We start from the raw sequence: 14,527 nt of genomic DNA, 5'->3' as shown, positions 1-14,527 counted from the left end.
ATGTTGCATCATACAGCTTAAAATGGATTTCTTCATTCTTTTTTCATACGCAGAACTATAGATAGATACTTAAGCACAAGAGAATGTAATATTGTACCATGCATGTGAAATACACCATAGATGCTGTCAGCTTTAAGTTGATTTTTTTATAAAAGTATATCAACCCACAAGTAGTGGTGTTTTTGGTGTTCAGAAGTCTCCAATTTATTGAATTTATTGAATAGTTTTTTCTTGGATGCATATGAAAGATACCATTACCTAGCATATAATACCAAAATTTTATGATTCATGTCATGTAATTTTTATGTTGAAAAATACTATTAATGCTTAGAGTTGGGATGAATTATGCAATTGCAGGTATGTCCCATTTGTGCAGCTAGGGTTGGTTTGGACTTGGTTGGGCACATAACAACACAGCATGGAAGTTTCTTCAAGATATCCTTTTGTCTTATGAATGACTATCATCTTGTTTGAAGTTTAAACTAATAATGTTCTGCTTAGAAGGTTATTGTATTTCTTTATATATTTATAAAATGGTCATGATTGGTGTTTAAATAATTTTAGCAATTGAATTCCTTAATAGAAAATCACATGCAATATAGAAGGAGATTCCGCAGAGGTTCACCTGGGTCCCATTCAATGCTATCTTTGTTGAGAAAGGATCTAAGGGAAGGCAATCTACAATCTCTTCTTGGAGGATCTTCCTACATGGCTTGCCGCCTTCTGCTGCGGCACCTGATCCTTTCTGTCAATCATTGATTTACACTTTACCTGTGGCTGAGGCAATCAAAGAGATGTACAACCTGAGTCTTTGGATGAAGGAAGTCTGGTTAACAAGAGTTTAGATGAAAAGGTTGCAGAGAGGTAATGATGTGTTGGATTCATGGTTTAATGTTCCCATTCTTCCCGATGTCACAAGAATTTGGTGTATGCTAGATGATGGAAACAGGTGATATTTATGTTAATTTAATGTTTCCCTTCTTTCCTATGTCTTAAGAATCTGGTGTCAGCATGATTGAAACTGGTGATATTGTTTATTTCTTGCAACTTATCAATGGTTCAGCAACTTCCCTTTTTTTCAAAAAATGTTCTTTCAGAAGTCTTAAATACTTTAATTATCACTTATTTTGTAGTGAAGATAATTGTCATTTTGGACAAGCACATGATGCATGATGTTCCGTAACTAGTTATAAAAAGTAAAATCTATGAGGACAATAATGCATATTAATCACCAGAATTATTACTTTGTAAGTTAAAGTTTAAATTAGGTGGAGTATGAGATCAAGAAATGCAGATAAACTTATGGATTATTGTACTATAATTTTCAGTATTGTATTTTGTGTTGAATCATATGGTGGCCTCAAGTTATTCTTGATGCTTTTCTCTATCTCTACTATATGGATGTCATGCAATTTTTTCATATTGTGGAAGGAAAAATTGTATTGCATCATGCTATGCTTTAACTTGCATCACAATGTATATTCAATTAGAAGTACATCAAGATTTGCTATACCGGTGCTGTATCGTTGTGGTATCGGGATGTAATGTACCGTACCGTTACCGAACTGAGGCTCGATATGGGGGGCGTATCGAGTCTTGGTATACTGAACCGATCCTCGTACCGGGCATACCGACATTGTACCAGCATGGCAACTGGTACGACACTGGTATTAAAATGGCGAACCTTGAAGTGCATTGTTTTGCCTGATCACAACTAATGGCCCAAACATTCAAATGCATCATTTAACCTCTTAATTATGTTGTACATCATTTATCAATTCTGATTCAATTTAAATGCGAGTTAGTAGCAAAATGTTTGAATGATTCAGTTTAAGGTAATGCTCATGGACGGTGGGATTGGATTTTTGGGATGGCAACATTGGGAGCTTGTGATGTGGGATATCACTATCATTCCTAAAGCTTGTAATAGTGAAAGCATGATTTATGGTTTTCCCTCGAGGGATATCATCGAAGCTTTGGGGGTGACAACCAAAATTTAACTCTATCATCTACAGGATGAACCTATGCTCTAGTCAACTGCCATCACTCCAATATTAATATAATTGAGAAATTTATTGGTAGGAGATATAAAAGTTAGTCTTGAAGTTCTAGAGGCTTAGGAAAAGATGATAAATGTTTTTTTAGTTACCACTGCTTATGAATTTATGGCTGGTTGATGTTAAATGCAGAATCACCTGGTTAGCATAGGGACACTTATGCTGATAGTTATTGTTATTCTCTCTTACTTCTGTTTGAACCTCAGCATTTGGAATGTTGTACTTAGAATCTTGTAGTCTAATGTGAGCTTGTGGTGCATAACTTAACTACTGCTTATCCTTTAGTTTGTCATGGATCCATGACATCTAGTGCGGACTTCATTTTTATTTAGTCGTATTATATTTAATCATGTTATTAGTTCTTGTGGTTATTTTATTGTATCAGGAGTACTGTAACTTGTTATTAGCTGCCTCAAGAGTTCTATTGCTTGTTTTAGTTATTTGTGTTATATGTAAGGCAAAGAGCAGATTAGTAATTTGCATGTTGATGTGTTGCACTGAAGTTGATACAGGTCATTTATTTCTACTACTATATTAGCCTTATGGACATAATTTGGGTATGTATAGGCCTGTTAGAGTTCTGTCAAGAATCTTAATTAACAACTAATATCAGTCATTTCCAAGCTTTTACCGAAGCGAGATTTTATTGATGACTGAAAAAAATTGAGATTCTAAATTTTATTTTTGCTAGCTATTAATTGCCTCCGGTGATGTTTAAAATCTCAAGTGTACCTGGGTTTTCTAGCCTAAAACCAGTGCCTGGCAACCCTTGGGACAATTTCTTAGGTTAGCCAGTCTGGACCATCCTGAACTACGATGAACCAAGCTCATACCAGCCCCCAATCTACTCACTTAGTGCCAAGCTTAAAGGTATTTTCACACCCTCTTTTTTTCTCTCTGGTACTAACTGGTACCCTGTCTTGTAACTGATATGCGTACTGGCTGGTGTGCAGTACAGGACATATTGAACCTTAGCTTCAAATTATTTGAATCATCGGCAGAAAGTATGGTTTGTGTTTTTTTAATCACCTCCTTTGTAAGTTCAAAAAATTGAGGAGGCATGATTTTCAACTTGAGCTGTTTCAGTTACCGGCATTGGTGGAAAACTGTGGAAGTCAGTGATCCTAAGAAATAAGGAGGATTACAATACTGGATTTGTATAGTGAGGAGTCGTATTTACCTCTATATAATTCAAAAGACATGAATATGTAATGTTGAAAGCACATTTATCCATGTAGGGTTTGGAGATTGATGGAAAATTCCATTACCGATAACATTGGACCATCTGTTGAATTTTGGTGGAGGATTGTTAATGTAACAGAGGAAACTTGTTATTAAATTTCATGTTGAAGTTGTAGGAATTGAATGAAATTTCATGAGCATTCAAACAGAATATGAGGAAACCTTTGTGAGAACTGAGAATTGATCAAATGTCTCAAATGTTTAAAAGGGGAGGGGAGGACCTAAGTTATGGAATCATTGTTTAAAGGATTGGACTGGTCGGTTGTGGTTGAGGATATAGCCCTTAATAGGAACACTTGCTGAAGGACACATAAGATCAAATCCTCATTTGGGGTAAAGCTTATTGTTGGATGAACTTACTATCCTTGGTTGATTTCTTGTTGGAGTCTCTAAATTAAGAATTTTCCTTTATATCTGGTTTCGGTTGGTCTTTGTGTTAGTTATGGTTTCTATCTTGGTTTCAGGCATTCGTAGCTTTGTTTATACTTATCTTTTTGCTGGATAATATTTCTTCGAAATAAGTTGGTTTTTAACTTATTATGTAAATAAGTCAAAGTATGCTAAAGGTCAATACTGAAGGAAGCAGAACCTTAAGCAACTTTTAGATACCAAAGAACAATACAAATGAATAGGAAACTATTTTAAGGAGAGGATATGACTCAAAAATTACCCCTATCAATATTTTTTCTTAATGAGAAGTACCACTTTGGATGGATGGAATTGAATGGAACTGGATAATTGTATCTAGAAAGAATCGCATAATCTTAACACCTTGTTCCAGCACAGCTATCCCTCTATCCACAATAAACATCTGAAAAGATCTATACATGATGGTCGACTCCAAATTTTGCACTCCATCCTTCAGCTACCTACAATAGACATCACTCAGCATGCATTTAAGATTTCTGCCATCCTTTTATCCAATATTAACCTTACTCTATCAATCAAATAGAAGAGGAGTCCTTGCCACCTACTTTGTTTCCTCATGTCTCGAGTTCTTTCCAGAAAACAACTGCCTGCACACCATATCCCTGCCATCCAATAGTTCACGATTTTAGTATCTGGCTGACATGCAATTTCCAGAAATATGCATAAGCAATTATTCAACTGTCTCTGAATTTTTTTGTAGTAGTGACCTTGCCCATTATAAAGTTGACACCAATCCCTTTTCCCTTTTGCCTCATAAATCATTTTCTCCAAACTGCAGATGTATCATAATTGCTTTTAACATTCTGACATTTACCCCTTCCGCCTCTACAATCACATTTCAGCTTTTCAGCATACTTTGTCATTGTAGATAATCTTTGCAACTATTTTACTGAAATGCTTTATCATCCTGTATGATTCTTAAGTTCTTTTTCCTCTCTCCCTGCTTTAGTTAAACATCATGCCATCTAACCTCATGATTGCTCCAATTTCTTATTATTTTTTGAGTTTTCCAGGGAAAGCTGGCTGAGATCCTCGTTAACAGGTTATTCTCCCTTGACTTGCATCCGTGATAAGAGGGAAACATTTATATCAGCCACATTTAAACAGTTCTACATTTCTGTGAGTAAACACAGAAATATCAAATACAATGTAGAATTAGTTTAACATGATTTACTGCCAACGAATTGAATCCGTGGCTGACTCCCTACCAAAATATGCTAGCCAATCTTTAACTTGTTTGGCTTCTCTGTTGACATGCTCCACCTTGTTGTCCTTAAACTGTAGCAGCAAATGGTTGATGTCTTCTTTAACTGGGTAAATTCTCCAAGACATCCTCCATGTCTCTTACAGTGGTGTAAGTTTGAAAATAAGTTTTTCATCCATTCAGATTTTAATGAGCTGAGCAGCTGTTGGACCTCACCCACTCAAGGTATATCAATAAGATCTTGAATCTTCATCAGTAGCTAAAGATCATTACTTCAGGATGATCTGCATATTTCTGATCGGCATTTAAATCTACATAATCCAGGCCTGAAAAATGGGTTGGATATCAATAATATTAATATATGTATCCAATTTTATTTGGCGAATATGAATACAGATGCAGAGACTAATTGGATGCTAAACTTTGTATTGATATTTGTTCTAATGGATGTTAATATGATTGGGTATTGACAGTACGGATACAAATGCAGGCATAGTTGGATAGTTAAACTCAATGTATAGAATGTTATTTGACTTTATTTTTTGTTAACTCAAAATAGGTATCTGAGCTTCCTAACTTCTATTATTATTCTAAAACCAAAATGATCTGACATAAGACCAAAAAAGAAGTAACTGCATCCACTCAATCACCTTTTTCTTTTGGTGGATCCTAATAATTCTGTTGAGTTACACACTTTGGATTCAAATACTGACCGTTAAGGATGCGATACACTAATGCATAGACATAGCTATTTGGGAAAAAGAAGTTCAAACAATAGACATGTTGATGTTATTACTTATTCCTTTTGGAGTTCATGAGAACTATTTGAGGAGACTAAACAAGGATGCAAACAATTATCATGAGAGATAGCAACTAGGATAGGACATTTGGATACGGATCAGAAATTCATGTATCGATATTTGTATCCATTTTCTTTGACAAATACAAATATAGATCTGGATATTAGTCAGATGTAAAATTTGTGTCCAAATCTGGATAAATTTAGATATGGAAATAGATCTGGATGGATATTATGTGATCCATTTTGCCTTAACAGGATCACAATCTCATTTTTCATGATACATTCTGCACTTCTATGAATACTATTCGTACGAATTTTGAAAAGAACAAGGGTAAATGGGATCTGTTATTGTCGAGATTGTGGCCAAATACCTCTAGACTGTGGTTAGTGTCTAGAATTGCAAAAGATTAGTGAGAGTTCTTTTGATGTATGTTGTAGCTTTATTGAGGTGATGGATTACCTTATATTGGCTAGTTTTATCTTGAATCCTGGAGTTGATTTCTCTTGCCAATGGTACTATTTTGGCACATTTTGGACAACTTGTATGTTCTACTTTGAAAATGCTGCAAATTCCGCCCGCCAATCTAGAAGAAGAGTGAAAGAATTCCTATTTCAATACCTTTTCTTGCTATATATTGTTTGAGGTCAGTCCTATGGCATAAGAAATTCCAGCAGCCTGGATCTAGATGTTGTGGGGACCGGTAAAAGAATGGAAACCTAGTAATATATGATTGATGGTAGTGAGTTGTACTTAAAAATGCACATTTTTGTCATCAAGTTGGATGTCCATGAGCCAGTATTTATGAATAATGACAGAAGTTTGCCATAAATGCTACAGGATTTTGATAATCTTGCATTATTTGGCAGCTTTAGGTATGCAGCGTTGTGCCTAAAAGACTTGCATAAATGTAATTAAATCGGAATAGATGATTATGCTCGTTTTGGGGGTTTGGAGATTTTTTAAACAAATTTTGATTCCTTCACACTCTAGACAAATTGAGGATGAATTTGTTTTCCAAGTTTGTCTGCTTAAGAAAAAAAAAATTAGGTACTAGGATTTCTGGGGACGTGGAATTTTAGCTGATTTTTTCCCTCTCAGAAAGAGGTGATACCGTGATAGTGTAATCTGGTCAATCAGAATTTTTTTAATAATTTATTTTTGCTTTGAACTGAGTAATTCACAGTAAAACAACTCCTTTGCTGAAATCTATCTCATCTTAGGATTATTGGTGGCTAAATTATTGTTATAAAGTGATTTTGTGATGGCATGCTTCTTGAAGTGGGGTTTGCTATAATAATAGGGAAAAAGCTTAGGTTGCTTTTTTTCCCCTTTAGTTTCTAATTTTTTAATTTTGTTCTGATAATCCGATGAGACCCATTAGGCAACTAGTTCACCTTTCAAAGTGGTCTGCTTTTCTGGATGATCTTGTTTTGGCATATTGCCCATTTATTATCAGCAGCTGAATTCATATTACGTTTAGTTTTAGAGAAAATATTGGACCAACATTTAATTAACTTGTAGTGCGATAGGGGCCTGTGCACCTCTACACATTCATTTCTACTGTGAAGTTGTTGTCATGTTCTTGATTCATGCAACCATGTAATTATTGTTCCTTCCTATAATTCTTAGTCCACAGTAATCTATTGCATTGAAGTATCATTATGTTAGTCTATATGTTTGTTGTAGTTTTCTAAATATTTTCTGGACTTCTTTTATCCACTTCATTAACCCTTTGATGTACTTACTACCAGGGTGGAACCATCTCTATCTGACGAGGACCAGAAGGAGAGAGCTCGAAGGAGGGAATTTGTACAGGAGCTTGTGCTCTCTACAATATTTGATGACACATTATGAAGGAGTTCTCTACCACTATGGTGGCTAAAGGGGCCGTTGAGAAAACGCCAGGATCATCAGCAAGCTGCGTCATTGTTGTAATTGTTGCTCATCATCTCCTTTGGATCAGTGGGAGCATTTATTTGATGGTTGTATATTTATAACTGCCTTAAGAGAGGGAGGAGCATGGATTGTATTTATACATTTAACATTAGTATCAATATCTGAAGCGACTATTTCTACAACAACAATCTATCTATTTGCGTCATGTCCGATTCCTCATCGAATTACAGGTTAGATTGATTGCTGATAAGGTTCATTCTGTTGCTAAGACATGGTGTTACAAGTTGGAACTGCCAAGCAGCCTTGCTCTTCTTGCTATTTCTATCATCATTGATCTCCTCGAGCTCGAGTTTGGGTACTAAATGTTAGAACTTTACGAATAGTAAATACAAGAGCTTTATTCATGTGAAATATTACTGGATACGTTAGTTCTCTAATATATGATAGATCAACTACTAATGTGGTTTATAGCATGTTAATCATGGACCTCAACCATTTAGTTCCTTTCATGTTAGTGATAGTTTGTTTATCTTTAACTGACTCCCTTTATTGATATGGCCTCCCAATTGTTAAGGATGTTACTGTTGCCCATCTCAGTTTTCTATTGGGTTTAGAACTCCAAGCTGTTTTTTCTTATACTTCAAAATGCATGCTTTATATTATTCAAGAATGGATAATAAGATAATTATAATTGAACTGCATCGCTATGGATCAGTTAACAAGATCATCGGCACTTAAAACCCTTAGCCAATGTTATAAATTCTAGTCTTACAGGGGTGCCCCAACCATGTATTTTATTCTTGTGAAAAAGTGGATCTGGATGGTTAGAGGACTCCAAAACCCGTTTAGAGATAAAAGAGGAAAGAATGAGAGGGTGGGGTGTGTGGTGGGAAGGAAAGGAAGGAAGGAAGTGAGAAGTTAAAAAAAAAAAAACGAGGAAGGAAAGAAGAAAAAAGAAAGAAGGGAAGAAAGAAAATATAAAAAAAAAATAAGAAGGATATGAATGAAATAAAAACAAAAAACAAAAATGAAAGAAAAAATAAAAAAGAAAAAAATGAATGAAAGAAAGGAAAAAAGGAGAATAAAAAGGAAGGATATGAATGAAATAAAGAAGTATGGAAAAAAAGAAGAAAAATAAAAGAAATGAAAGAAATGCAAGAAAAAAAAGGAAACAAATAAAGGAAAGAAAGTATGGGACATTGAATTTAAAACCTACCCTTAACATTTGATAGCCTTTAAATTAATGCATGCCGATAAACATTGATTTGATAACATATCAAATAAATTCTCTCTCAAAAAAATATATTAGATCAAGTGTTTACTTTTTTAATTTAAGATTAAATTAAGTTCCTTTCATTTTATTTTGGGATTGAGTTCAAGATATCTCATCTATCCACAATAGCTATCCATGCATAATGTGCGAATTGTGATTATACATGCTCCCCGTGACGGTGCATGCAGCATGTGGCATGCCAGCACCAAATTTAGTAACATCTCGGGCATGTTTGACTAATTGGACATCTCCAATTTCATTCCAAACGAAAAAGTGAATCCTAACTATTTGTTTTTTTATCTCTTTTGAATTTATATATAACTAGCTAGCATCCAGACATAGCTGACCCTACCAACTACTTAGATCTTTTCCCAGAGACTAATTAGAGGCGGCAATCAGATTTGGCTTGAATATTGGTTAGGTCAAAATTCTTTCAATTCGAACCCAATATTTTTATTAAATAGGTCAAAATTCTAAACATAAATCTATCTATTTCACTGAACCCATGTATGAAACAAGTTAAACAGGTGAGAAGGTAAAAAATTGCCGCCCGTGCATAGACTTGATTTGTCATTTTCTCCAAACCATCCACGTGGATATAGAGGAAGCCATGCGAGGGTTGCCATGGGAGAGAGAAACCTCCGAACATGCAGCAATGGAGGCATTTCACAGGCGGCTTGCTTAAACAACCGGCACCTAAATTTCTCAACCGTCAAAACTGGCATACATGCAATCGAGCAGTGGGAATATATATATAATAAAAGCAGATTCACCGAAACCAAATCGAGCAGTTATTAATAAAAATAAAAGCAGATTCACCGAAACCGAATCGAGCAGTGGTAATAAATGTAGTAGATTCAGTGAAAGCATGTTGAGAAGTGAAAGCAGAATTGATGGTTATATACACTTTCCTGTGGTCGCCTATTTCTGGTCAGCTATCACCGCATTGCGACACCCAAACCGTTCCAAGGCCAAGAAGACAATAATGGCGATGGGTGAACAACGCCTCCACATAGCCATGCTCCCATGGCTCGCCTTCGGCCACATGATTCCCTACCTCCACCTCGCCTTCGCCTTGGCCACCGCCGGCCACCGCGTCTCCTTCCTCTCCAGCCCTCGTAACAACCGCCGCCTTCCTAAAATACCCCCTCACCTGACGCCGCTCATCGCCTTCGTCGACCTCCCGCTGCCCCGCGTCGACGGCCTCCCCGAGGAAGCCGAGGCCACCGTCGACGTCCCCGCCGACAAGGGCCCTCTCCTCAAGATCGCCTACGACTTCCTGCAGAACCCCGTCAAGAAATTCCTCGCCGACGAGTCCCCGGACGTCATCCTCCACGACTTCCTCCCCTACTGGGTCCCCGCCGCGGCGCGCGACTTGGGCGTGCTCCCCGTCCTTTTGTTCGCCTTCAACGCTGCCTCCACCGGCTTCACAGGCCCGCCGGAGGTCCTGGCAGAGGAAGGCCGGAGGAGGCGCTGGCCGTCGCCGGAGAGCATGACGTCGCCGCCCGAATGGTTCCCCCCCGGCTCCACGGTGGCTTTCCGCCGCCGGGAGGCGGAGCAGTTCTACTCGGAGGTCTTCACCACGAACACCTCGGGGATTGCAGACGTCGAACGGTTCCGGCTTGCCGTCGAGGGGTGCACCGCCATCGCCTTACGGACCTGCCCCGAGTACGAGGGGGAGTACCTGGATGTTCTCCGGAGGATCTACCGGAAGCCGGTGTTTCCCGTCGGCCTAATCCCTCCGGCTACGTCTCCAGCGGCCAGCGCCGATCGGAACGGCAGGTGGGGCCAGATATTCGGGTGGCTGGACGCCCAGCCCCCTAAATCGGTCGTTTTCGTGAGCTTCGGGAGCGAGTACAAGTTGAGCGAGAGCGAAGTCCGCGAACTCGCCTATGGGCTTGAGCTCTCCAACGTTCGTTTCTTGTGGGCCCTACGTAGGCCCGCTTGGGTCACGGGCGGTGACGAAGAAGCTCTTCCGAAGGGGTTCGCAGCCCGGACCGAGGGCCGCGGCGCGGTATGCTTCGGTTGGGCTCCTCAGTTGGAGATCTTGGCCCATCCTTCTGTAGGGGGGTCTTTGTTTCACTCTGGGTGGGGGTCTATAATAGAGACTCTTCGCTATGGGAATGCATTGATAGTTTTGCCAAACATTTTTGATCAGGGCCTTAATGCCAGATTGCTGGTGGAGAAGGGCATTGCAGTCGAGGTGGAGCGAGGGGATGATGGCTCGTATGACAGGGATGGGGTCGCCAAGGCCTTGCAAATGGTCATGCTTTCCAATGAAGTGGAGGGATTGAGAAGAAAAGCAAGAGAGATGGCAGCTGTATTTGCTGACAAAGAGCTTCATGATAGGTATTTGAAGGAATTCATCAACTTCCTCCTTGGGGCTCGGCTCGCAACAAATCATTGACTTGAAGCCAAGCACTTACTGTTTTATGATCTTATTGGATGTATCCTATCCGTACTAGAACTATATGAATCATCGTCTTAGCAAACCTTTTTTACCTAGGAGGATGTCGGGATGCCCAAAGAATATCATAGCTATATCAAATATGATATTACCAAATATTCTCTTTTGAATGGCTAAGTAGGTTGAATTTTGCATGCCCATGCGATATCTTGGCCATCATCTTTGTTCATCAAGTATCGGATAATAACAAAATATTTCTTGGTTGTAACCACTGGTTCGGAATAGAATACTCATTTACTATTCTACAGTTGTAGTCGTGTGATCATAACATTCCCCTCCCTTAGGAGCGGAATGATTTTGTAACTACCGAACAGAATACTCTTATAGTTGTGGCTATGTGAACTTATATATATATATATATATATATATATATATATATATATATATATATATATATATATTTGTTACTGGAAATAATAATGATAAGTAGCCTAGCTTTTAGTTCCATTCTTCGCATGATATCGCCCGGGGGTTGGGAGGAAGTTTTGAGTGACAGCACCTCATTGCCGTGGCTGGAGCCGTGTATGTTTACTCTTTAGGTGCCTTGCAAGGTCAACAGAATTCTATAGTTTGTTTGGATTTTTTTTGTTTGCTGTTAATAGTTATTGCAACTCTACGTGCAAGATTTTTATAGGCCTAATCTACGGCTGAAGCTGGTAGCTAGACCGAGCCTAATCAATAATTTCTTATGATGAGGCAGTATCTTAGGAGAGATTTGCATCAAATAAATTATATTTTTTGTTCCAACACAACAAAGAAGCTATGCTACTGAATTTTTTTTTATCAAATACTCTGTTTCATTTTCATTTACATTACTACTTTTCTAGAAAAATCTTATGGTACGTGAGGCTATATAAGTGTCCGCACGGATCTTCGCATACGTTCTCCGTTCAAGTCCTGACATCTTCGTCCGACTAAGGATTTAAATCCATTCAAATCTATTCATAAACATCATGATTGGCCAGGTCAACCCCAATGGAATGTGCTGCAGTATTCCTTAATTCACATAGGTTATAAGCTAGGTCCGCTTTGATATCATTTATCACAACATAGGACCTCACCCAAAATGTCTAGACAAAAGATATTATTTGGGTTGCTTAATCCTGTATAAGTACACATAAAATATTCAGCAAATAATTGATATGAGACTAAATACACATCTGCACAAATCCTTATAAGCCAGCACTGTGCCGTAGCCGGTTACAGAAGCATGTGCGTATGTGAAAACGACCCGCACATGCATGATGTGGAACATGTGGGGTGCCTTCGCTGTGCAAGCTCACTTGGTAAGTTAGCGTACATTTATTGGATGTCTGCATCAAATAAAGCCGTAATGTTAGACTTTCTTTCTTTTCTTTCTTTTCTTTCTTCTTTTTTTTTTGCTACAATGAGTGATTTATACAACACGTGTACGGATGCACCCAATAAAGTCGGAAAACAAAATATCACGGACTCCCGAGGTAGCTCCCCATCCCCTGCCCACGAGGTGCTGCTGTCAGCGTGGTTGGCCACGTAGGTAGCCACCTAGTTCGCAGCTCCATTGGCTTCTCTAAACACATGCTTAACCTGGACAACTCCTCTATCCCTCATCATCATCTAGATATCACAAAGCAGTGGATGATCACCAGCAATGACCCTCAGACCCCCTGGATCTAGCCGATGACCGTAGCTGAGTCACCCTCCAAGATGACCGAACTAGCTGATAGCACATGCTGAGCATGTTGGAGACCTGCTCAGGCAACCTTAGCTCCGCACCAGAAACCATGCAGTCAAATAACTGGCAGCCTCCCGCTGCCACAACCCTAGAGTTTGGGTCCGTAATAACGAAACCCGCTCTGCCTTTTGTGCCTTTATCCAGCACCGACCCATCGAAATTGACCTTGAGGAAGTTAGGAGGTGGGAGCTCCCAGTGAAGAACACCATACAGAAGGTTGCCGAGGCAGAATAGGAACTCCAGATATCCCGAGCTGTCAAAGGCCCTTCTAAGAAGGAAGCATAACTAATCTCTACCATCTGCACCCGGGCGGTCTTCGCCACGAGCCTTGGCGACATACGATGCTCATCGAAAGTTCGAGCATTTTTTGTCAGCCAGATATGGTATACTGTGCAGGTCGCTCTAACCGCCTCTTGGCATGTCAGTGGGTTGCCCGACTGCTGACGGATGGTCTGTAAGAACTAGTCCCCCTCGGACCCCCTCCTGCAGCAACCCTGCCGCACGCTAGGTCACCCTTACCCATGTGCACTGAAACAGTGCATGGTCCACCGTCTCATTGGCCCCGCAAACCCCACACTCTGAGGGAATCCTTAATCCTCGTCCGCTGGCTCTCATCGGAAGCCGATCCCAGACCACCTTACATAAGAACAGTGCGACCCTCGGGTGGAGGCCCATGAGCCAGATCCAAACACACTCCAGACCTAGCTCATGCTCCCTCCGAAGCACGCGGGAGAGCTCCCCCACCCTAACACCGGTCCTACTCAAGGTGTTTCGTACTCGAGTATCAGAACCTGCACACCCTGGTATCGGAAGAGATCGGACCCTCTCAGCAAGGTGTGTCCCAAACAGATGACCCAACCTAGCCTCATCCCAAGCTGCCCTGCCAAGGTCGAGGAGGTCGTAGACCCGCAGTCCCTTCACTACCTCGATGTCAACCATAGTCGGCCAAAGTCTTAAGGAGAGGGCACCCACCCACGGGTCACTAACCACATCAATGTGCCGCCCATCACCTATCAACCATCTAGTATTCTCCACAACTGTTGGCAGATACCTCGCAATCACTCGCCACATGAACGAGCATCTGCGCCCATTCCGGATCACTCCTCCATACCGGTCCGGCCATATCTAGCAGCCACGGTCTAACTCCAGAACCTCTGAGGCTCCAGCATGAATCGAACAACATGTCGGACAATCAACGCCTCGTGCCTCTCCTGAAGAGATAATACACCGAGGCCGCCCTCACTCAATAGTAGGCAGACACTCTCCTACGCCACTAAGTGCATCCCATGACCCCCTCCATACGACCCTCACAGGAAGCTCCGAAGTAGCCGCTCGTCCTCATCAGCACTGTCTTCGGAACCACCGTGTTAGGTTTTCTTTGTTAGCCGTAATGAGAAGCTCTTAAAGTTCGCTTGGGCGATGACTACGATGAAATCGCTATC

At 40.1% G+C, this 14,527-nt stretch overlaps 2 protein-coding genes across 2 annotated transcripts; both read left to right on the top strand.

The window, feature by feature from the left end:
* The first annotated feature begins 254 nt into the window (after positions 1-254).
* On the top strand, positions 255-7,819 carry LOC120109426 (protein DEHYDRATION-INDUCED 19 homolog 2-like). Its single transcript, XM_039123190.1, is given in 5 exon segments — positions 255-435; positions 592-714; positions 717-803; positions 806-864; positions 7,487-7,819. Coding segments are annotated over 5 exon segments (462 nt in total). The 5' UTR covers positions 255-345; the 3' UTR covers positions 7,590-7,819.
* A 2,065-nt stretch (positions 7,820-9,884) lies between these two features.
* LOC103720019 (putative UDP-rhamnose:rhamnosyltransferase 1) lies at positions 9,885-11,611 on the top strand. Its single transcript, XM_008809533.4, has one exon. It carries the CDS (start codon positions 9,890-9,892, stop codon positions 11,309-11,311), a length of 1,422 nt encoding a protein of 473 aa, XP_008807755.2. The 5' UTR covers positions 9,885-9,889; the 3' UTR covers positions 11,312-11,611.
* The last annotated feature ends 2,916 nt before the right edge of the window (positions 11,612-14,527 follow it).

The sequence above is a fragment of the Phoenix dactylifera genome, unplaced genomic scaffold, assembly GCF_009389715.1.
Source record: "Phoenix dactylifera cultivar Barhee BC4 unplaced genomic scaffold, palm_55x_up_171113_PBpolish2nd_filt_p 002165F, whole genome shotgun sequence".
Lineage (NCBI taxonomy): Eukaryota > Viridiplantae > Streptophyta > Magnoliopsida > Arecales > Arecaceae > Phoenix > Phoenix dactylifera.
The sequence above is the reverse complement of the archived record's forward strand: the minus strand, read 5'-3'. Positions and strand labels throughout refer to the sequence as shown.